Source organism: Panthera tigris, chromosome C2 (assembly GCF_018350195.1).
Source record: "Panthera tigris isolate Pti1 chromosome C2, P.tigris_Pti1_mat1.1, whole genome shotgun sequence".
Lineage (NCBI taxonomy): Eukaryota > Metazoa > Chordata > Mammalia > Carnivora > Felidae > Panthera > Panthera tigris.
The window spans coordinates 151002118-151024267 of NC_056668.1; the positions used below are offsets into that span (position 1 = coordinate 151002118).

General features: G+C 49.3%; 1 protein-coding gene across 2 annotated transcripts in view; it reads right to left on the reverse strand.

Moving 5' to 3' along the window:
* The window catches only part of ACVR2B (activin A receptor type 2B), a 44102-nt gene that overhangs the window by 14362 nt on the left and 7590 nt on the right, over window positions 1-22150 (reverse strand). Inside the window, exon 1 of one of the 2 annotated variants that reach the window (XM_042957040.1) lies at window positions 15864-16054. The exons of the other annotated variant lie outside the window; for it this stretch is intronic. Within the exon in view, the coding sequence (XP_042812974.1) occupies window positions 15864-15915 (52 nt within the window). The 5' untranslated portion in view covers window positions 15916-16054. Of the gene's footprint in view, window positions 1-15863; window positions 16055-22150 lie in introns of those variants that run through there. 2 annotated transcript variants of the gene reach the window in all.

Consider the following 22150-nt stretch of genomic DNA (forward strand, 5'->3'; position numbering starts at 1 on the left):
AATCCTATTAAAGTGTATTAGACTTTCCTTTTCTACCCATTATTTTAACCCTGCCTTCGTATTTTCCAATTCTGTGTCTAGACACCATTATAGAGAATTCCAATTTATTAATTCTCTCATTAGTTGTGTCTAATTTGCTATTTAGCTCTTCTACTTAATTTATAAATTCAATTAACCCATTTTTTCACTTCTAGAATCTCTACTTTCACGAAATCTCTTGGGTTGATTTTGACACTTCTGTTGTTTGTCATACTTCCAAATCCCTGTTTTATAATTCTGTAATTGAATTTCTTGAACATTTATTTCTGCCACTTGTCATTCTGATGATTTTCACTCACGGCATCTTGTTTCCTTGCATGTCTGGAATCTGGGATCTCGGAATTTTGGATTCCGTTTTCGGGCACAGAGCTTACTCTGTCCATCGGGCCTTTTCTGTGAGAATACCGTACGGCCAAGTTAGAGGGGGCGACCTTCCCAAGATAATTTATGTTTTTGCTTATGCCAAACTTTCTAGGACATGATCAATCTGGAATCACTTTAATTTCGCGACTTCGCGCTTCCCAGAGAACGCTAGTTGCTATCAATTTCAACTCCAAACTCACGTAAGCACGGGCCTACGGTTGTAAATTCTCAAGGGAAACTACCTGCCTCCCTATCCACCCAGGTCAAGACAATTTTCTTATATACTCCCTGTGTCAGCAAAAGGATCTTGCTTCTAGTCCGTGCTTTCACTGAAGGTATAACCCTAAGGATGTTTTACCACCTGAGGGCCTCAGTCTCCATTTCATACCTTGTCTCTCGTGCCTTACACACTGCTACCAAACCCACATCTCTAAATTAGGCAGAGATGCAAAGTCCCACCAGCTAAAGGTGGAGGTATACAGCTCTAGTTTCTAGCCTCCTCTTGCTCCTCTCTTCCTTTCTTACATATGCAGCTATGCATATCCATTTTAAAAGGATATTTATTATACCTTGTCCGGCATTTCTACGTCTCGTAAGAGGACATTCTCCGGCCATTTTGCTATTTCGCTACCATTGCCAGAAATGTAAGTCCAGGAGCACCTTCTAAGGGTGACAAGAGAAGCTCTACATGCCTTCACAAGCCCGGCCTAGGAACAAGGAATCGAGCCAGGTCACCTGAATTCGCTTCCAGCTTTAACTCTGTAAACAGGCCCCTGGCACCACCCTCCCACAGAACAAACCGTGGGTCCCGGGCCATCCTCTGGAATACTTGCTTTTATCTAGGCCCCATCATTTCTGAGGAACACTGGAGAGAGAGCTTCCAGATAAAGGTGAAGGACTGGACACAAACACTACTTTTACTCCCTCCTGTAATGCCATGAAAACCACAGCACAGGGGTTTTTCTGAAGGCATAAACCCACGAGGACAAAGAGTACAGCAAAGAATCACAGAAATGAAATTTTGAATGGAAAACAGATACACAGTGGGTCAATAACCACACAGACTCCTGAGCTGGCTGTGGAGAAAGCTGCAAAGGACCCTCTAACACTCAGGAATTTGTGGCCCCAGATGTCTCTTAAGCCTGGGGTAAAGATGGACTTGTCAAAAAGATGAGTCCAAAGACAGTATAAGGGGCGGCCAGACCCTCAGAGCTCACCACCACTCGCCATGGCTGGGGGCTGCCTCCCCCAACCCAGCAGAAAGTAGGTTATTTTCCAAAGAAGATAAAATAAAGAACCTCTGGACAGGGAGGAGTAGGAAAATTTGAGGGCACAGGCACCATACTGAAACAAGAGGAATACAGGCTAACACAGCCAATGAAGAAATTCCAGCTCTCCTCCCCCTGTGGCTCCTAGGATGTTGGCAGCCAGGCCTATACCTACTCTCCCCCACCAGTCCCCAAGCAGAAAGCAGAAGATACTTCTCAGGAGAACATGACCAGCTTCAAAAACAGCCCGGTCAGATCATCCTACAGTTGGCAGATTCTACTCAGGAGCTCACAGTTTTTAATCAGTACTGAGGTCCATCCTTAAATATGAACAGGTCTAGGAAAGCCAAAGCCACTTACCTGAGAGATAAACACAGGCGGGGTTTAACCAACTTACAGAAAACATATTATGTAGAGAGAAGAGAACTTCAAAAATTCTATCAATACCCTCAGAGAGCTCAAAAATCAATGCATCCATGAAAAATAAATAGGATGTCATTGTTAAAAAAAAAAACAGAATGAAAGAGCTCTCAGGAATTAAAAATGCATATATATGATGGCAGAAATGAAAATCAACGGAAGGATTAAAAGATAAAATTGAAGAAATCTCACAAAGTAAAGTAAACACACAAAGATACAGAAAATAAGAGAGAAAGGAGAAAAGACAAGGAATCTAGAGGCCCAGTCCAGGAAGTTCAACACCTAAATTACAGGAGTTCTAGAAAGAGAAAACAAAATGAAAGAAATCAAAGACCAGCACAGTGGAGGAAAACAGGCCCCCCAACAAGGCCCAGAAAAGATCCCACAACAAATGTCTACCAAGAAAGGTCACCTGGGGCACCTGGGTGGCTCAGTCGGTTGAGGGTACAACTTCAGCTCAGGTCATGATCTCACGGTTCGTGGGTTTGAGCCCCGCGTCAGGTTCTGTGCTGACAGCTCACAGCATGGAGCCTGCTTTGGATTCTGTGTGTCTCTCTCTCCCTCTCTGCCCTCCCTACTCTCTCTCTCAAAAATAAATGTTAAAAAAAAAAATTTTTTTTTTTAAAGAACCAGATGAAAATTCTAAAACTGAATAATCTGAAACCAAAAATTCACAAATACAGGTTGAAAGTAAACAAATGGAAATAAATATACCATATCAACATAGCTCGAGGGTTACAAGATGAAATTTTGTAACATTAAGACACCAAAAGGGATGACTTCTTCCCCTGTTGAAGCCCCATCAACTGGTACTAATAACCAATATTGAAACAATTTCTCACCTCTATGAAATAGCACTTCAAAAGAACTGAAATGCTTTGACTTTTACTGGAAAAGCTTCCATTTTCCAATTTCTGTGTTGTTCCTTCTTTGCTTAAAGAAGTCCAGATTTCTGGACTTTCTATTCTCTCCCACTGTCTATTTAACTATCTAGCACCAAAAGCTTCCCATTTTAATTACTTTACCTCTACAACGAATCCTGAAGTCCAACAGGCGCACCTCGTTCTTTTTCTTCAAGATAGCCTTGGCTCTTCTGGGTCCTTTGCATTTCCAAATTGGTTTACTCTGATTAAAGATTATACCCTACAGGCCTTTTCTGCATCTACTGAGATAATCCTGTGGGCGCTTTTGCTCTGTTAACATGGATTTGCAACTGTTAAATCAATTATGCACTTCTAAGATTAAAACACTTGGTCATGATATAATTTCTTTACATACTGCTGGATTCTATTTGTGAATGTTTTAAAGATTTTTGCATCTTATACTCATCAGGGATTAGTTCTGTCTATCTCTTACTCTTTGTTCCCTTAATCTGCTTTCTTTTTGAGAATTCTCTATTCCATTTGTCCCCTGTATTAGCTTGAAAGTTATCATCTTTCTTTCTTTTTTTTTTAAACATTTTTATTTATTTTTGAGAGACAGAGAGAGACAGAGTGTGAGCAGCGGATGGGGCAGAGAGAGAGGAAGACACAGAATCCGAAGAAGGCTCCAGGCTCTGAGCTGTCAGCACAGAGCCCGATGCAGGACTTGAACTACAGACTGCGAGATCATGACCTGGGCCGAAGTCGAATGCTTAACTGACTGAGCCACTCAGGCATCCTGAGATTTTCTTTAAAAAAAAAAAATGTTTATTTACTTTTGAGAGAGAGAGAGAGAGAGAGAGAGAGAGAGAGAGAGAGAGAGAGAGAGAATAAGCGGGGGAGGGGCAGAGAGAGAGACACACAGAATCCTTAGCAGGCTCCAGGCTCTGAGCTGTCAGCATAGAGCCCAAAACGGGCTTGAACCCACCAACTGTGAGATCATGACCCGAGCTGAAGTCGGATGCTCAACTGACTGAGCCACCCAGGCGCCCCAAGAATCATCTTTCTATCCTTTAGTGGTTATCCTAGAGATTACAGCATCCCTCCTTGATTTATCAAAACCTAACATTCATAGATAGTTTCATCCTCTTGGTGGCCAATCAAAGAACTTTTAGAACATCCAAATATTATCATTTTCAGTGTTCTTCCTTCTTTTCTGTATCTCTGACCTCCCCTCTAGATCATTTGCCTTCTGCCTGAAGAACACCCTCTTTACTTGAAACCTTCATTCTTAAAAGAGTTTCACTTGTCAAGTTTAGGTTGACAATTACTTCCTTTAGCATTTAAAGTTATCATTCCACTGTCTTCTGGCATCCACTGTTTTTAAGAAGTTAGTTGTCAATATAACTATTACTCTTGTGATCGTAATGCCTTGTTTCCTCTGGCTGCTTTTTAAGATTCTCTCCTAGGTGTTCAGAAATTTGGCTGGCATAAGAACAGGTGTGGAATTTTTATTTATCTTATTTGGTTCATAGGGCTTCCTGAATCTGTGGCTTAATGTCTTTCATTCATTTTGCAAAGTTCTTTTCTACTTCTATCTTTTATTTCTCTGCCCTTTATTACTGTGGCCCTGATTGTGGATCTTAGGCCATCTCACTCCGGCCTCTCTGCGTCTTTCCCTCTCTTCTGTATTACTGTTGTGTCTTTCCAGGGGTTTAGTCTGTGTATTATCTTCTGATCTATCTTCCAGTTCACTACTTGTCTCTCCACTTTCACTTAATCTCTGGATAAAATCATCCATTGAGTTCTTAACTTCTGTTAGTGTGCAACACAGATCTGTAACAGACTTTTCATTCGGTTCTTATATATTTTTACGGCTCTCGACTGAAATTCCCACTTCCTTGATCATAGCAAGCACTATTATTCAATATGCATATGATAACGCATATGATATGCATATGATAACAATATGCCAATTTGGAGCTCACCCAAGTTTGCCTCAACTGTTGATGTTTCTGCTGGCTACTTATTTTCAATGATCAGCCAGTCATGATACATACAAAACTGTAAAACAATTTGAGGGAAGGGACGCCTGGGTGGCTCAGTCGGTTAAGTGTCTGACTTCGGCTCAGGTCATGATCTCGTGGTCCGTGAGTTTGAGCCCCACGTCAGGCTCTGTGCTGACAGCTCAGAGCCTGGACCCTGCTTCCCATTCCGTGTCTCCCTCTCTCTCTGCCCCTCCCCTGCTCATGCTCTGTCTCTGTCTCAAAATAAAAAACATTGTTAAAATTTTTTTAAAAAATAATAATTTGAGGGAAAGTAATTTGAGGTGCTATACTCCTGTAATGATGTTACATGTGCTTCCAGCAGGCAGCTGAGGGCACCATTAATTCTAGAACATCTTAATCCTACTTTAAAGTTTATCTTCTTTTGGGGCACCTGGGTGGCTCAGTCAGTTCAGCGACCGACTTCGGCTCAGGTCATGACCTCATGGTTTGTGGGTTCGAGCCCCACGTCCAGCTCTGTGCTGACAGCTCAGAACCCGGGGCCGGCTTCAGATTCTGTGTCTCCCTCTCTCTCTGCCCCTCCCCCACTCATGCTCTGTCTCTGTCTCAGAAATAAATGAATATTTTTAAAAAGTTTTTTTTAAGTTTATCTTCTTTTGGTTCCCCCTTACCCTGTCTTTGGGGTTCCAACTCAAAAGGAGGGGTTCACTACCCTCTGTTTAAAGCCCCACAAGGCTATCAAATGAAAATGCAACCCTATGGAAGAACTAAAAAGGACTCAAATGTCAAAGTCACTACCCTGGGCCTCTGTTCTTACACAGATCCTGACTTGGTAGGTCTTCCCTATATTCTTAGCTGTACAATGCTCTCAGCCAGAGATGTTTCCCAAGTTTGTCCATCTTTTCCAGGTGCCTTCAGAAAGAGGGTTGGTCCTGGTCATCAAAAGAGGAAGCCTCCACGTCTACCTTTCACCCAGGTTTTAGACTATTTTCAGGAACACATAATACCAAAAGGGGAGACTTCTCTACACATACACAGAAACTACAATCACCTGTCTAGATCAGACTGTCCGTGGAAAGGGTTTAACCAAGACCCGAAGGGCAGAGGTCTGAAAAACAGTAATTTCTACTCCAAAGTGTAACCCAAGAGGGAAACAGAATTCTCTTTCAACCGATTTTATTGTTTCAGATTGTTAGGGACCAAACTATATCCCCCCCGCCCAAAAAAAAATTCTTAAGTCCCAATGTGACTGGAGAGATAAAGCCTTTAAAGAGGTAACTAAGGTCAAATTCGGTTATAAGGGTGGGGCCCTAATCCAATAGAACTGGTGTCCTTATAGGAAAGGGAAGGACACCTGCTGTATGTGCACCCACACGGAGAAAAGACGACGTGAGAACACATGAGGCACGCAGCTATCTGCAAACTCACCAGAAACCACTCCTGCTGGCCCCCTGAGGAAGACTCCCAGCTGCCAGAACTGTGAGAAAATAAGCCTCAGTTATGGAAGCCACAGTGTCTGTGGTATTTCAAAGCCATCCGTTCTATGGCAGCCCTAGCAGTCTAATACACCGTGCACATCACCTGTACGATGTGGGACAGGCGACTGCGACCATCACTCATTCTAGAAACAGTACCATAAATCCACTGTCCCCTAAATCCATAAGCAGAGCCTGACAAGTGGGCTTACACAAGGAACCCCAGTGGAACAGCAGCGGAACAGCAGGCAGCATGGTGAGGGAGAACAGGAACGCAGACGCTCCGGTGAACAAGTCATTTCAAACTGATCGCGGCAGAAAGTTAAACAAGGGCACACCGCACACACTCAGCCAGGAAGCGAAGCTCATCTGAGCCCCCTTCCGTCATGAGAAGCTTTGGACCAGATTCTAAAAGAATTCTGTAAATGTCTCTCCTACACCACCACCCCCCCACCCCACCATCATCACCGCATGTGAAATCAGGATCCTGCCATGCCATGATCTTGGCAAATGCACCGGGTTCACAAGGGGTGCCCTGTTACCCACAGCCCCTCACAACCTTCAGCAAGTGCTTCCCTCGCTCTGGAGGACGGAGGCAGCATAAAACACGGCCAGTGAGCTCACGAAGACGCACACATCCACATCCATCCCAAAGCCAGACCAGCATATACTGGCTAGTCCACTGTACCTCTCCTCTATCGACACAGTAAGCAGGAGACTCAGACACAGGAAGCCGCCTCTCTGGCTCTCCTCAGACACTAGATCTTGCCCGGGCACCCTTCACGAAGTGGGCTATTTCCCACTCCCCCCGAATGCTCTGCAATCGAGCATTTCTAGAGGGGGAGGAGAGGCTCACATACTCTGCAGAGGGTCACCTGCCATCTCACCCAGCTTCTGCTCCCACTGCCGTCACCTGGGTGGCCTGGGGGCGGGGTGGAGAACAGTATAGCCGTTACTCAGTATCAATTAAAATTTAAAATACATATGTCCTGGGGTACCTGGCTGGCTCAGTCGGCAGAGTATGCAACTCCTGATCTCAGGGGTTGTGAGTTCAAGACCCAGATTCAGAGTAAAGATGACTTAAATAAATAAATCTTTAAAAAAAAAAAACCAAAATATACATGTTCTATGAAGCACAGATTCCTCTTATCATCTATCCTCGAGAACCAATCTGCATAAACTATATACAATCAGAAAGTCCATCAATAGGAAACTCGATAAAATGTGGTCTACATACAAACTTTGAAATATTAAACAGCTGTTAAAAAGATCAGGGTTGATCCATATGTATGAGAAAGACTGTCGAAACGTATCTCTGACTTTAAAAGCCATGAACGTGCAACAATACAGATGTAAGTCGCAAACATGGTGAACAAAAAATGGACACAAAATAGTTCACTCTGTTAGATTCCACTCATATAAAGCACAAAAACAGGCAAAACGGACGTGTCCTGGGAGAAGTCAGCAGAGTCGTTACCCTTAGGGATATGGGGGTAGAGACTACAGTGGAGCAAAAAAGGGCTGGTGGGGACAGGAGCTGGTAAATTTCTGATTCTCAATCTAGATGCTGATTACCTGGGCATATTCAGTTTGTAAAAATCCATCAAGCTGTCACTTCTAATTACATTGTTCTACCTGTATTTTATACTCCAGTTAAATGTCTGAAAAGGTACAATACCATTTTAGGTTAAAAACTCTATTTCTTTAAGTACTTTGACAGATGCACAGATAAAACGTGTAGGACTCAGACGGGGGCCAGGGGTGGTAAAGGGCCCTGGTTTACCTGTAATGTTTAATTTTCTGCAACTGAATGTATGTGCATTATCTGTAAGACTAAAAATTAATAAAACTTAAAATGGGAAAAGAAGTTTGGCCACAGTGACCTCCACTCCTCCAACTACACCCAGGGTGGCTAACCAGGAGAGTCCCGGGTAAGAGGAGGTTTGGAAATGGTTTTTCAGGTCAGGAAAGGCAGGACTGCATTGCCCTGGCTCTCCTTCCCCTGAGTGGCCCTGCAGGACCCACTCTCAGGTGGAGGGTTCACAGGAGGGGACAGCCAGGTGGAAAGGGAAATCAGAAGTCACCTCTGTAACTTTTCCGCCCCTCCATTTCTGACCCCCAGGTCCTCAGGGCACAGAGAAGCTAGACCTCCTTACGAGGCCTGAGCCACAGGGCTCCTCTCCAACCCAGTCCCCGCCCAAACCAGCGGTCTAAGGTAGGCCCTGGTCTGCCTGGCTTATGAGCACCTGAAGGGAAGGTCAAAACTTGGGTGACAAGGAAATTCCCCAAAAAACCACAATCAAATAAATAAATAAACAATCTTAACCAATGGCTGTCAGCCCAGGGTTCTGAGAACTCATGCATGCTTTCTGAATTGATTGGGGGGGGAGGGGTGTTAAGGAGGGTTGTCAGTGACATTAGACATTACATTAAAGGCATTGTCCTCATACCTGAAAACACTGTGCACCACTACACAAGCCAGAAGGAAAAAACATCCTGACATTAACATTCAAGAGAGGCAGCTTCCAAGTCAGCCTCCTGTTACCATTGGCTCAGGTCTAGGAGGCCAGCAGAGGCCCCGCCCTCTCCTCGGATGGACAGACAACAGCTGGTCTGGTCACATCTTCCGAAACGCTTGACCACAAACTCCGGGAAGCAGCCTTCTCCAACCTCCAGCCAAGGGCTTGGGTTTCCAACCAGCCTTCCTTTTCCTTCTCCGGAACTAATTTTAGCCTCCTTGGTTGTCAGAGTGGAACTGAAATAGTCCGCAGAGGAACATTTGCAAACGAGAACACAAGCTCACCTCACAAAACACCTCTGCTCCAGCCCAAAAGCTGACCAGAGAAGTCCCTTTGTGTGGCAGGCCAGGCCCCTAGAGAAGGTCCCCTGGGGAGGGGGGGGGGGGGCCAAACATCTGCCCAGAGAGGCAGGCTTCCTTTCCAACACCTGCTCCCAATAACCACATGTCCATGAATGAGAACACCCAGCTAGGGCTGCTGATTCCCCAGAGAGTCTGAATAAAAGCACACGTATGTGTACAGCAAGACTGGAAAAACCGGGGCGAAGCACGGCGCTGTCCAGAGGCAGGAGGCCGTGATTGATCTTGGGCCAGGAGGAGGCACGGCTTACCCCCAGCCCAATCATCACCTGGTTTCCAGTACCTCGGACAAAGACATCGCTGGGCAATTTAAAACACAGAGACTCAGAAGAAGGCAGCAGCGTCTCCTCTCCCCCATTTCGGCCCCCACTCCCAACTTGGGCATCCAGGAGTGGCACCACCAGGTCCTCAAGAAACAAGCACCTCCGGGCTACGCTGGGCCCGAGTCTGGCGAAGAAAGACCAAAGAGGAAGCCCCAAGGGGGTGGGTATCTATTCTAGAACAAAGAATTGGTGACTGAATGGGAGAAAACGGAAAGAAGAAAAAGAGTTCTGAGAAGGCAACAGGATGGAACGTAGTCTCAACCCCAGTAAGAAGCCCTTTAAAATAAACCCTGGACACACCAGTGAGTGGAGAAGTTGGAAACCCAAGCATTTGGGGCTGCATCTTCTAAGAGCCCAGTGTGCAATCTGATGCCCGGGCAAGCTGTGTCTTGCAGGGCCTGAGATCAGAGAAGAGCCCCCAGAAAGCCCTCCCTCGCAGAGCTCCGAGCAGGTCAGGAGAGGCGTGGAGAACAGACACGGGGCTGCCTACCTGCCAAGCCCAACACACAGGCGCCCGGAGGGACCAAGCCCTTGGGTCGGGGCCGTCAGGGCTGGCCACGGTGCTGCCCACCCCACCTCCCGGGGCCTGCCCGCCCACTCCCCGAGGTCAGGGTGGAGGCCCGCGCCAGTACCTCGGAGGAGAGGCGGCCCCCCTGCGCTGGCGTCTCCAGGCTCGGCGGGGCGCCAGGTGGCCAGCCTGCTCGAGGGCAGGGGCATGCCCGCGTCCTGCTGCAGCCCCAGAGTTGCTGCGGCCCGCCGCCAGCCTCAGCTCCCAGCCGCTGCGCGGGCGGCTCCCTGGCCCGCGGCCCCCGGGTTCCAGGCGGCACCGCGGCCCGGGCAACACGCACTGCCTGACATTCTGCGCGAGTGGGAGGGCGAGGCCCCAGTGCAAAGCTCAAGGCGGCAGGCAGAGGCGGGTGGGCGGGTGCGGGCAGGCGGGCAGGCAGGCTGCCTGGCCACCCACGGCCGCCTCCCTGAAACCCGAACCGCTTTTGGGAAAACTCAAGGACGCCGGGATTCTCCTTGCTGGCTGGCCGAGGTACTCCCGAACCGCTCATTTCCAACCAAACTCTCAAAGCCGAGCAGGCTGAACAAACAGGGATCTCCCTGGCTTTGAGAAGAAGCCAACCTCCCATCCTGAATGCAGGAAGGGGGAGAGGAGGGGTGCCGTAGGCATTAGCCATAACCCCACCTCCCACAACTGTCTCTTTAAAAGCATGGGAACATTCCAGATCACACGTTTTCAACCTGAGGTGATTTGCAACCCCTCCGTTTAGGACATTTTTGTCGTCACAATTAAAAGTGCTATTAGCATTGGGGTGCCTGGGTAGCTCAGTCCCTTAGGCGTCCAACTCTTGGTTTCGGCTCAGGTCATGGTCTCAGGGTTCTGGAGAGTGCGCCCCTCCTGGGGCACTGCGCTGGCAGTGCGGAGCCTGCTTGGGATTCTCTCTCCCTCTCCTTCTGCTCCTCTTCTACTCTCTTTCTCAAAATAAATAAAAAGGAACATTCAAAAATAAACAAACAAAAAGAAGGGGTCCAGATCAGCAACAGTGTTGAGAATCGAGAAACTCTGTTCTAGTCTACCCGGCCAGGACCATGCCTGAGAGCCGTCTATACAGTCTCATTCTCAAAAGTATTCCCCAGACCAACTCCCCCTGAGCCCCCCGATCTCAGTCCACAGTAACAAGCCAGTATCTACAAGTGCATCTAAGCTCTAACTTGATGTCCCTTGGTCCCTACTTGCACCACCCTAAGCTCCTAGGAAGGGGGTGAATGCATTGGCACTCAAGGGGGGGGGGGTGTGCCTGGGGAAGGAAGAGAAGGCAGAGACCAGGGGCTAGCATGGAAACACTATACAGGGATCACAAAAGGCAGAAGCAAAGAAGTCATGTCCAGTGGTTAGAACAAGGAAAGCGGAGGAAGCGATGTGGGAACAAGCCCAGTGCACCCCCAAAGACAATGAATTGTCCCTAAGGACCGGTACAGTGGCTATGTGCAGGACAGCCAGGACTTCACGGAGCCCAGTCCAGGGGGCTCCAGGTTCCTGGTATCCGTGCAAAACAGCAAGTGCGTATGCACAATGCATGTACCGACCGTCACATGCACAGGCTTTTTCTCTTATTTGTATTTTCCCAAGGGGAAGAGTCCACAGCTTTCATCAGAATCTCAGAGGGGACTCATGATACAAAGGTCCATGCTATAAGATGGGCACTCTTCACTGGGCTCCCTGAAAAGGTAATTTCGTGGGGTGCCTGGGTGGCTCAGTCCAATTCTTGATTTCGGCTCAGGTCATGATCCCAGTTTGTGAGATCGAGCCCTGCATCGGGCTCATCACTGACAGCGTGGAGCCTGATTAGGATTCCCTCTCTCCTCTCTCTCTGCCCCTCCTCACCCCCATGCGCATGCACTCTCTCTCAAAAGTAATAAATAAACATTAAAAAAAAGAAAGAAAAGGCAATTCCTTAGGCGAAGTGCCAGGGGAAGTCCGGGTGCTATTTGGTGATTCTCGATGCCCAGAAAGCCCTGCAGGGTAGTACACCCAAGCTGTGGGAGACTCGGGGTTCCAGGACTTGTGTGTGCACACAGCTACAGAGCCTGGGAGGCTGGGTGAGTTTCTCTTATCATTTACCTCGGAAGGGCCTCTAAGAGATTAAGGGTGCCCACTCCTCCCAAAGGGCAGCCCAGCCAGCCAGCGACTGGCCTAGAGTACCCAGCAGGTACAAGGATGGGTAACAAAGGACACTTCTCCCTGAGGAATGGCACCAGCACCCAGTGGCTCTGTAGTCTGTGTCCTTAACAGTCACCACTAGACCAAGCCTGAGGGTCCCTACACTCATCACACACACACACACACACACACACACACACACACACACACTTCTCCCCTGCGGAAACACACATCTTTGGGTCAGAGAGTAGCCAGCCTATGAGGACAAAGCGGGCAGTCAAAGCGGGCAGTTCCTGATAGGACAGACAAGGGTCAGGTCCTCCTCCCCTAGTGGCTCCTGACATTTCACTCAGAACATTCTCCACCCTACCCTCATTTGAACCGGAAATACAGAGATAGATGTCAAGAGTTCTTAAAAGATATACAGACATGTGTCCAGGATCTCCATTGCAAGGCAAGAACCAAATAACTTACTTTGTCGCAAGGACACTAGGCCAGGCCCAGAACCCAAAAAACTTGCAGAACTAACTGAACAGTGATCTTGTAACAAGCACCATGAGCCATTATGATAGCATAGCAGAAGTTCTGCCTTTTCTTCTAGGCCTGCGCCATCCAATATGGTAAACCACCGGCTAAATGGGACTACTGAGCACTTGAATCGGGGAAAGTTTAAGTTGAGATGTTCTAAAACACACGCTCGGGGCGCCTGGGTGGCTTGGTCGGTTAAGCGTCCGACTTCGGCTTAGGTCATGATCTCACGGTCCGTGAGTTCGAGCCCCGCGTCGGGCTCTGTGCTGACAGCTCAGAGCTGCTGACAGCTCAGAGCCGAAACACAATCCTGTTTCGGATTCTGTGTCTCCCTCTCTCTCTGCCCCTCCCCTGTTCATGCTCTGTCTCTGTCTCAAAAATAAATAAACATTAAAAAAAATTTTTTTTAATAAATAAATAAATAAATAAATAAATAAAACACACGCTGGATTTTGATGATAGTACCAAAAAAAAAAAAAAAAGAATGTAAAATATCTCATTAGGTGATTTAATACTTATTACATGGTGAAATGATTACTTTATGTATATTAGGTTAAATAAATATACCATTAAAGTTAATTTCATCTTGTTATAGACTGTTTGAGTCCCCTCGAAATTCGTTATGTTGAAACCCTAACCCCCAATATGATGGTATTTGGAGCTGGAGCCTTTGGGAGGTAACCAGGGTTAGACTGGTTCATGAGGGTGGGGCCCTCAATTTGGGATTAGTGGGAGAGGACGAACGATCCCTCTCTACCTGGCCCTCCAAACACAAGGAGAGGCCACGTGAGGACACGGTGAGAAGACAGCAATCTGTAAGCCGGGAGGAGGGCCCTCGCCACATCCCTACCATGCTGGCACACTGATCTCGGACTTCCAGACACTAGAACTATGAGAAATAAATTGTTATTTAGGTCACCCGCCTATAGTATTTAATACAGCGAGCGGTCCGAGCAGACTAAGCCACCAGTTTCTTTTCCCATTTACTGACACAACTACTAGAACATTTTAAGGTATGTATGTGGTTGGTGCTACGTTTCTGTGGGACAGTGCTGTTCTTGACCCTCCTACTGCGTGCCGCAGAGGACGGGGGTAATTCTAAACAGCAAGCCAGGAGCTGGAAGGAAGGGCATCCATGAACTCAAAGAACAGGAGAGCCAGCTCTCCCCTACCTGCGCCTGAGGCAGCTCTTCCCATAGCTGTTCACAGATCAGGGCAGTGGCCACCAGAAACGTCTAGCGACGCCACCTTCCTCCTAGGGCAGGACCACAGGTCCTTGGATTCCAGTCTAAGTCTAGCTGCCCCACTCTGCAAGGAACACTGCTCAGCACTACCCAGGCCGGGTCGGGGGAGCAGAGGGAAGGAGGGAAACGCAGTCCTTCCAGGGGCCCCATTCCCCCCTGCCGAGTCTCATCAAGGAGGGAAGTGAGACTGGCGAGACCAGAGTGAGACAAATTAGGATGAGGGTTCCAGGTCTGAGGCTGTCCTGTTCTAGGAGGAGGCCCTCTGTGCAGGCAGGGAGAGGACTGAAAGAGCCCGGGACCTTCGAGAGGGATCTAGAGACAGCCAGGCAGGCTGCCGCGTGCCTATTAAGTCGGAAGCCGGCTCCTCTGGAAGGCAATGCCTTTCTTTCTCTTCAGAAGCATCTCAAAGCAGCACTTAAAAGGCAGAGTTCAACACCATCACTTTGCTTCTACCACACAAGAAATGGCTCCAAAAGAGCCGCGACGCCCCATCCCACACTGGGCCCGGGGACCAATAAGGGGGTCCCCGTCCTCTTGCTCCTGCACTCAGGCTACGCAGCTCCAAACTCCACAAGGAGAACTCACCTGCTTCGAGCGCAGACAACTAAGCTGTGATACATTAAAAGGAGGCGGGAGAGTGGGGGTGGGATGGGACGGAGATTCCCCCGTCCCCACCCCCGCAGCAGCGCGGGGATCCCTGCCCCGCCCCTGCAGGCCAGGCCCCGCCCTTCACGGGTTTCCCAGACTCCGCGCTGCTGCCACCGCGGGCGGCAGGGGACCCGCGCTGCATGTGTAATGGGGGCTGGGAACAAAGACTCGCAGGACCCGACGCCCCGGCTGCCGCGCACCAGCCGCCCCGACCTCTCGGGGCTTCTCCCTGGAGCTTCAACGCGCGGCTCTCCACGCTGCTCGGGGCTGCCTGGAGCCACCCGAACTGGAGCGCGGAGCCCATCCCTGCGCGCAGCCCGAGTTGGGCGCGCCCGAGCACCGCTCGAAGAGGAAAATCACTGCTTCGGCCTTGGGGGAAAGCGCTTTTCCCGGCGGAATTCCCACTGTATGCACCCGCACCCACACACCCTCCTCCACAGGCACGCGAGCCCAACGCCAGCCCCGCCGGTCACCCGCCCCCGCCACGTGCTTCCCAGAGGCACAAACAGGGACCTGTTAGTGTTTCATCGCACCCCACCTCTCTTCCCAGGAGCCTCAAACAAAGCGGTCCGTGGGGCGACCGCACCTCGCGTCCTGGGGCCGCCGCAGGGAAAGCGGGCGTAGGTGGGAGCTGGCGCCAACTGCCCGCCTCGCGGGGAACCACGACGCAGACGCCGGTGGGATGGGGTGCAGGGGACTCCTCCAGGATGTGTGAAGCAGCCCCCTTCATTTGGCTACACCTAGTGGCTCTGAGGGTCGCGCAGTCCTGCCCCCAGCCCCTTCTGCGCCTACAATCCCGCCACCTCCGGGTTAGATCTGCCCACCCCGCCTGGCCACTTGCCCCACGCTCCGGTTTCCCTCTCGCTCTCCCCGGGTTCCACGCGCCCGAGAAGCCTGAACCCCGACCCCGAGGCACTGGACCCCGGCCCCGATCATGGGGTCGCCAGGCCGCCGCACCAACAAGACCGTCCCCCCAAGACTGGCGAGCGCGGCGCCCAGTCCCCGCCCCGGGAGGTGCAAGCTGGGTGCAGGTGGCGCGGCGAGGAGGCCACGGGCCCGCCCTTTGTTGGTAAACACCGCGCGGCGCCCGAGACCAGCCCCGCGCGCCCTCCCCGCGCCCCCCACGCCGCGCTCAGTCCTTACCCGCGCACAGCGATCCCCAGAGGAGGGCGAGGGCGGCCCAGGGCGCCGTCATGTTCCGCGGCGCCGCCCCGCGGACACCCGGAGCCCGCGGGCAGGGCCGCGCGGCGCTCCCGGGGCGCGCAGGGCCCAGCGGCGGCTGCGCTCTTCTTCCCGCTTCTTCCTTCGGTCTCGTTCCCCGCGCGTTTCCTGCGCCTTCGTCCCCGGGCAGCGTGCAGGCTGCAAGGGCCGGGCGGCGGGGCCGGGCTCAGGGCCGCTGCGGGCGGCGCAGGTTGCGGCCCGGGCTCCGGGGCGACGCGGGGGCCGGGGGGCGGCGGCGGGGCGCGGGTCGGGGCGCGCCCGACTCAGGCATAGCGCGGCGGGGCTGGGCCCGGGCCCCGGGCGCAGGGGCCGAGTCCGGAGGGGCCATGAACGGGGGGAGGGGTGGGGGGAGGGGAGCTGAACCGAGTCCAAAATGGCTCCTGAGCCGCGGCCGCGGAGCCGAGCCAGCGGGGAAACCCGGATGTTGGATACAAAGAGGCGGGCGAGCTGGGCGGGGAGGGGGAGGGGAGGCGGGCCCTCCGGCCGCGTGGTCCGCGCCCCCCTCAGGGGCGGCGCCCTGGAGAAACAACAACAAGGAGGCTCCGCCCCCAACCCGCGCCCTCCGCCCTCCGGGAGGTCGCGAACCACCTCCGGACTGGAGGGCGAGGCCGGGCGAGCTGGCAGAGGTGGCGGCGATGGGCCAGGGACCCCGTGGCCGCCGCACCTGGGATCTTGCTCCGCGCTAGAGCCCACGCTCCCGAGCGCACGCTGCCCTGCGATGCGAGAGTGGGTGGACAGCGCCTGGACTCGCCTGGATTCCCCTCCGCGCCTCCGTTTCCCCACCTTTGAAATGTGGGTCAGTGTGAACCCTGGGAGAGTCGTGTCGGCAGAAAAGGCTATCTTCTCTGAAATGACAGGAGTCCCCACGTCTGCAACCCCACCACACACACACACACACACACACACACACACACACACACAGGCACAGTTGGGCATCCTGGAGTTGGATCCATCAGTGTGAGAGAAAGCGCCGAGCCCCTCCCCCGTAGAGCCGCAGCAGGTGGAAAAGGACCAATGGCAACTGGCTTCCCCAGCCTTACCCTTGTCCTTGGCACCCCCACCCCTCCCCACCCCCGCTTCAGTCTGCACCTTCAAAACTGTTCTCAGTTGCCTCCAGTCCCCCAGTTAAAGATATTGTCTAGCGAATGATTCTGCTGTCCTCTTCACCTGCCACGTTCCTCCTCGGGACCCCTTGTTTTTCACCTCAGATCCTACTCTGTCACACACCAGAGCTTGGGAGGGTCATGATAGGACTCCCAGCTGAAGAGGGAAAGAAAGCCCATCACAACTCAGAGACGAGGTGCAGGATCCTTGGATACAGAAATTGTCCTCTGGCTTCTCCCGGCTTGCCACAGCCTTTCTAGGAGCAGGGCGAGAGCAGCCAAGAAGGAGGTAGTGCCTGGGGGTCTTGAGTTATTTCTCTTCTCTAAGCCTCGGTTTCCTTACTCAGAAAGTGAAGAGGTTCGATTTCTGTGCTTTGCATTTTTCGAAAAGCAGAAACCCTATTCAGAGAAAATAGGAGCAAGTCGGGGACCACACTTTGAAGTCAGTGCCCAGAAAGATTGGAGTCTCCGAGTCCCTTCCAGTTCTGGAAAATCCTGTGGAAAATGACAGCACCTCCTTGCCGCAATCCCTATATGGGCCTTTTAGCACAGAACTGAATGCTGCTATGAGCTAAGCAAGAAGCAGTGTAGTGTGGGATACCCTCTGCGTATAAGGTATTCGGTAATCCTACAGGTGCTACATCTAGAGACACATGATGGCAGGGGAAGGAACTCCATGTTCAGAATAAGTGTCTTTTCTAGGAACGATAAATCACTGCCTCCTCCCTACTGGAAGGTATCAACTATAACCCATTGTGCCAACAATTGAATTTGGCTGGTTCTTCTCTTCTACTCCATACCACGTTAGATTATCACAATAAGGGCTCAGGGTGGTCCACGTTGCCAAGACATCTGTGTCTTCCACCTTGATGTCTCTGGGAACTCCAAATTTGTATATCTAACTGCCTACTTGACATCTCCATTTGGCAGCCTATCAGGCATCTCCAACCTGACCTAGCCAAATCAGAATTACCCGTTTTCACCACAAATCTACTTCTCCAGTTGTCCCTGTCTGAGTCGATGGCATAACCAACCAACCAGTCGCTCAGACCAAAACTTTATGAGCCGCTCTTGATTTCTCCCGTGTGCGGTCCCTCAGCAAGTTGGCTTCAAAAACACATCAACCGTCAAGCCACTTTTTCCATTTGTACCATTGCCTCCCAACCTCTCACATCTGGACCACTGCAATAGCAGTGAGCTGGAAGGGGTTGTAACTAGTCACCTGCTTCCCTTCTTGCCTGTAACAATACATCTTCTATATAGCACCTGAAATGATCTTTTAAACATGGACCTAGTATCACGTCACTCCCGTCCTTAATATCCTCCCATGGCTTCCTGTTACAATGACTAACAAAGCTTTACATAATCAGCCCTTCTTCCTCTCCAGCTATTCATTATCAGCCAGACACACTGGCTTGCGTTCTGTTCCTCGAACACATTAAGGATGTTTCTACCTTAGAGCCCCCACGATCTCCACTGCCACTGCTGGATACTCTTGCCCTGACTCTCTTGGAGAGCTGAAATCCATGTTGTTAAGCTCATGAGATTAGCCTCTATCTCTGCTACCATTTTGTTCGTGAACCAATACTAGGCTGGGAGGGAAAGGTGATGTAGGTATCTGAAAATCAAGTCTGGTTTGGGTTTTCTGTTCTTTTGAAACTACAAGAGCACTAAATACCCCCTTTGGTATTAGACATGAGGTAACTGGCAGCTGAAAGGCAAAACAAACAAACAAACAAACAAACAAACAAACAAACAAAGTAGCAAATGTCTACGATAGAACTTATGGCTGGGAGTTCTGCCATTCAGGAATTCTGTGTTTAGGACCACTATCCCCCTGCTCTCCCCCCGCCCCCACCCCTTCTCAATGATCATAGTCAGAAACCAAGGAATTGGGAAGAAACAATTGAGCATCCTTCAGTATCAGGCTAATAATGTAGGATGGAAAATTATAGCATTATAATTTGACATGGTATCCGAATAGTTCTAAGGCATTTTATTGTGAGGGTTACATGCATTCATTTGTCAAGGTAAACCCTTAAAATAACCACAATTTTTGTAATTTTATTTGAAGAACTCTTCACTTTAAAGAAAAGTCAAGTGGCCTCTGCCTCTTTCAACTTCTGAGAGTCATTGGTTAGAGAGATGCTATAGTGGGTAATTATGAGAGATATAGGGTAATATATATTAGAACATATTAGTGGGTAATTTAGTTACAGCAGTACCACATTAAAAGATTTCAGAGGGTACTATTCACTCTATATAATGGGGGTGAACCCCACTCTATATAATGGGGGTGAACCAAACCTTAGTAAGCTATCTATTTCCAATCTATTCTATGTGCCATCAACATTAAAAGTTACTTCGACAACTCTCCAACTGTTTTTATTTCTTTTCCCCCTTCTCTTCATACTTCTCCCCATTCTCTCTTTCTTAACTTATGGTGGCCATCTTGAAGGCAACTAAATTAATTGGGTTGGGTAGAAAGGTCTCTCAAAATAGATTCGATTATGCAGCGGTAACGGAAAATCTCCAAATCTCGATGGCTTCAAACAACCAAATTTATTTTTCGCTCATGCTACCTGTCCATGGTGAGTCACCAAGCAAGTTCTACTCATTGTAATAACTCAGGGACACGAGCTAATGCAGGCTACATTTTGACACATGCTTCTATTATTGCAGAGACAGAAGGCAAGAGCATGGTAAATTATATTCAGGCTCTTAAAACTTCTACCAGATTCCAGGAAAGTGGTGGCTAGGCTGCTGGTTGTATAGTTTTCGAATCTTCCAAAATCCTCACAGAGCAACTACATGGAAACAAAAACAGAATATCCATATACATTTGCAACAAAACTAGGTGACAAAGTTTCCTCCAAAACACCAAAAATACAAGCAAACGGAGGCAACCTACAAACTACCAACAGCAATGAAAGCTTCATGGACCAGCATGTGCGCAAGGGGGACCTGAGGAAAACAACAGGGTGGATGAGATCCCCAAGAACAACAGAATCCGAAACAGCTAGGAGATATTCCTCGGAAAGCGTGGTTCAATAACTTAAGAACAGTAGGTGAAACTGGGAGGGGTTTCCCCAATCTGACAGCAAGTGAATGCAAGGAGATTGTGGTAAAAATAGAAACAGCTGGGAGAGTTTGTCTCTGTGAACCCTTAAGACTGATTAGCCAGGGCTCTGTTTTATCTATCTATCTATCTATCTATCGAGAGAGAGAGAGAGAGAGAGAGAAAGGGAGTGTGTGCACTTGTAAGTGGGAGAGGGGCAGGCGGAGAGGGGGAGATGGAGAGAGAGAATCCCAAGCAAATTCCATGCCCAGCACAGAGCCCTATGTGGGGCTCGATGCCATGACCCCGAGATCATGACCTGAGCCAAAATCAACAGCTGGATACTTAACTGACTGAGCCCCTCAGGCATCCCCAGTGCTCCGATTTAGGTCAGATTCCTACATTGAGAAACTGCTGGAAATGGAATCAAAATTGAGCTGGGTAACAATTTTCCTCAGGCCATCGCAGAGTAACTGGAATGGCATTTGTCATATGTTATATCTACCATAACCAGAAAAATGGACAAGATATAGGAGGCAATTATTTTTGGACATGATACAAGCTGTAATCCCTGAGAAAAGAAAAAAAAAAATGAAGGGAGCCTTATGATTGCCCCTGCTTTCTGCCTGGAGACAAATTCCAGTCCACAGTGCAGGAAGTGTATCCCAAGCAGAGCCTGGCAACCTTGCAGAGTTGAGAACAGAGTGAGACTAAAAATCAAGAAGACTATAGCAAACTTAACGGGGCGCCTGGGGGGCTCAGTCGGTTAAGCATCCGACTTGGGCTCCGGTCATGATCTCATGGCTCATGAGTTCGAGCCCTGCATTGGGCTCTGTGCTGACAGCTCAAAGTCCGGAGCCTGCTTCGGATTCTCTCTCTCTCTCTCTCTCTCTCTCTGCCCTTCTCTGTTCATGCTCTGTCTCTCTCTCTCCCTCTCAAAAAGAAATCAACATTAAAAAAAAAAAAAGTTTTGCCTAAAAAGAAAAAAAGAAGGCTATAGCAAATTTAAGAGCAAACTTTACTCTGGTACAGTACCAGAGAGAAGGGAACTACATAAAGAAAGCTGGACATCTGCAAAGGAGTCTCCTTGGGTCTTTTCCTGAATTCTGAGTTGCACATACACATAATGAAACTCCATGGGGTGAGAGAGAAAAAACAACAGAAGAGCTGTAAGCTATGAGCTCCAAGAGCTCATACAGGAAAGGGAAGTTTTTAGCTCTTACCATCCAGAGTGGAAAGTCCTCATTAAATACCCAGCACACTCAGAGTGAAGATACAAAGGGTCACTCCACCATAGCAGAAGTAAACTAGCCAAGAAGAAAGGCTACCGTAAGCCCATCATGCCAAGCCTTGAAATGATTAAGGTGATACATAAGTGACTTAAGTACTCACCAGACAAAAGTTCAACACTTTTTTAAAGGAATTCAACTAATTCTGACTCTCTACAATAAAAAATGTACAATGCCCAACATTTAAAAAACTTTACCAGACATGTGAAAAGGCAAGAAAATGTGACCCACAAGAAGGAGAAAGAATGGTCAATGGAAACAGAAAAGAGATGATGAAATTACAAGTCAAGGATTTTTTTTCAATTGTTATTTATTTTTAATTTTTTTTTTTAGTATTTAGTTTTGACAGAGACAGAGCACGAGCTGGGGAAAAGATGGGGGGAGGGGACAGGGACACAGAATCCAAAGCAGGCTCCAGGCTCTTAGCTGTCAGCACAGAGCCTGTCTCGGGGCTCGACCTCAGGAACTGTGAGATCATGACCTGAGTCAAAGTCAGACTTTTGACTGAGCCACCCAGGGACTCTATTTTTATTTTTTTTAATGTTTATTTTTGAGAGAGAGAGAGAGAGAGAGAGCAAGCTCACAAGTGGGGGAGGGGCAGAGAGAGAGAGAGACAGAGAGACAGAGAGACAGAGAATCTGAAGTGTGCTCTGTGCTGACAGCAGACTGCCCGATGTGGGGCTTGAACCCACAACCAAGAGATTGTGACCTGAGCCCCAACTTTCTTTTTTTAAATCAGGAATGAGTGTTAAGTTTTGT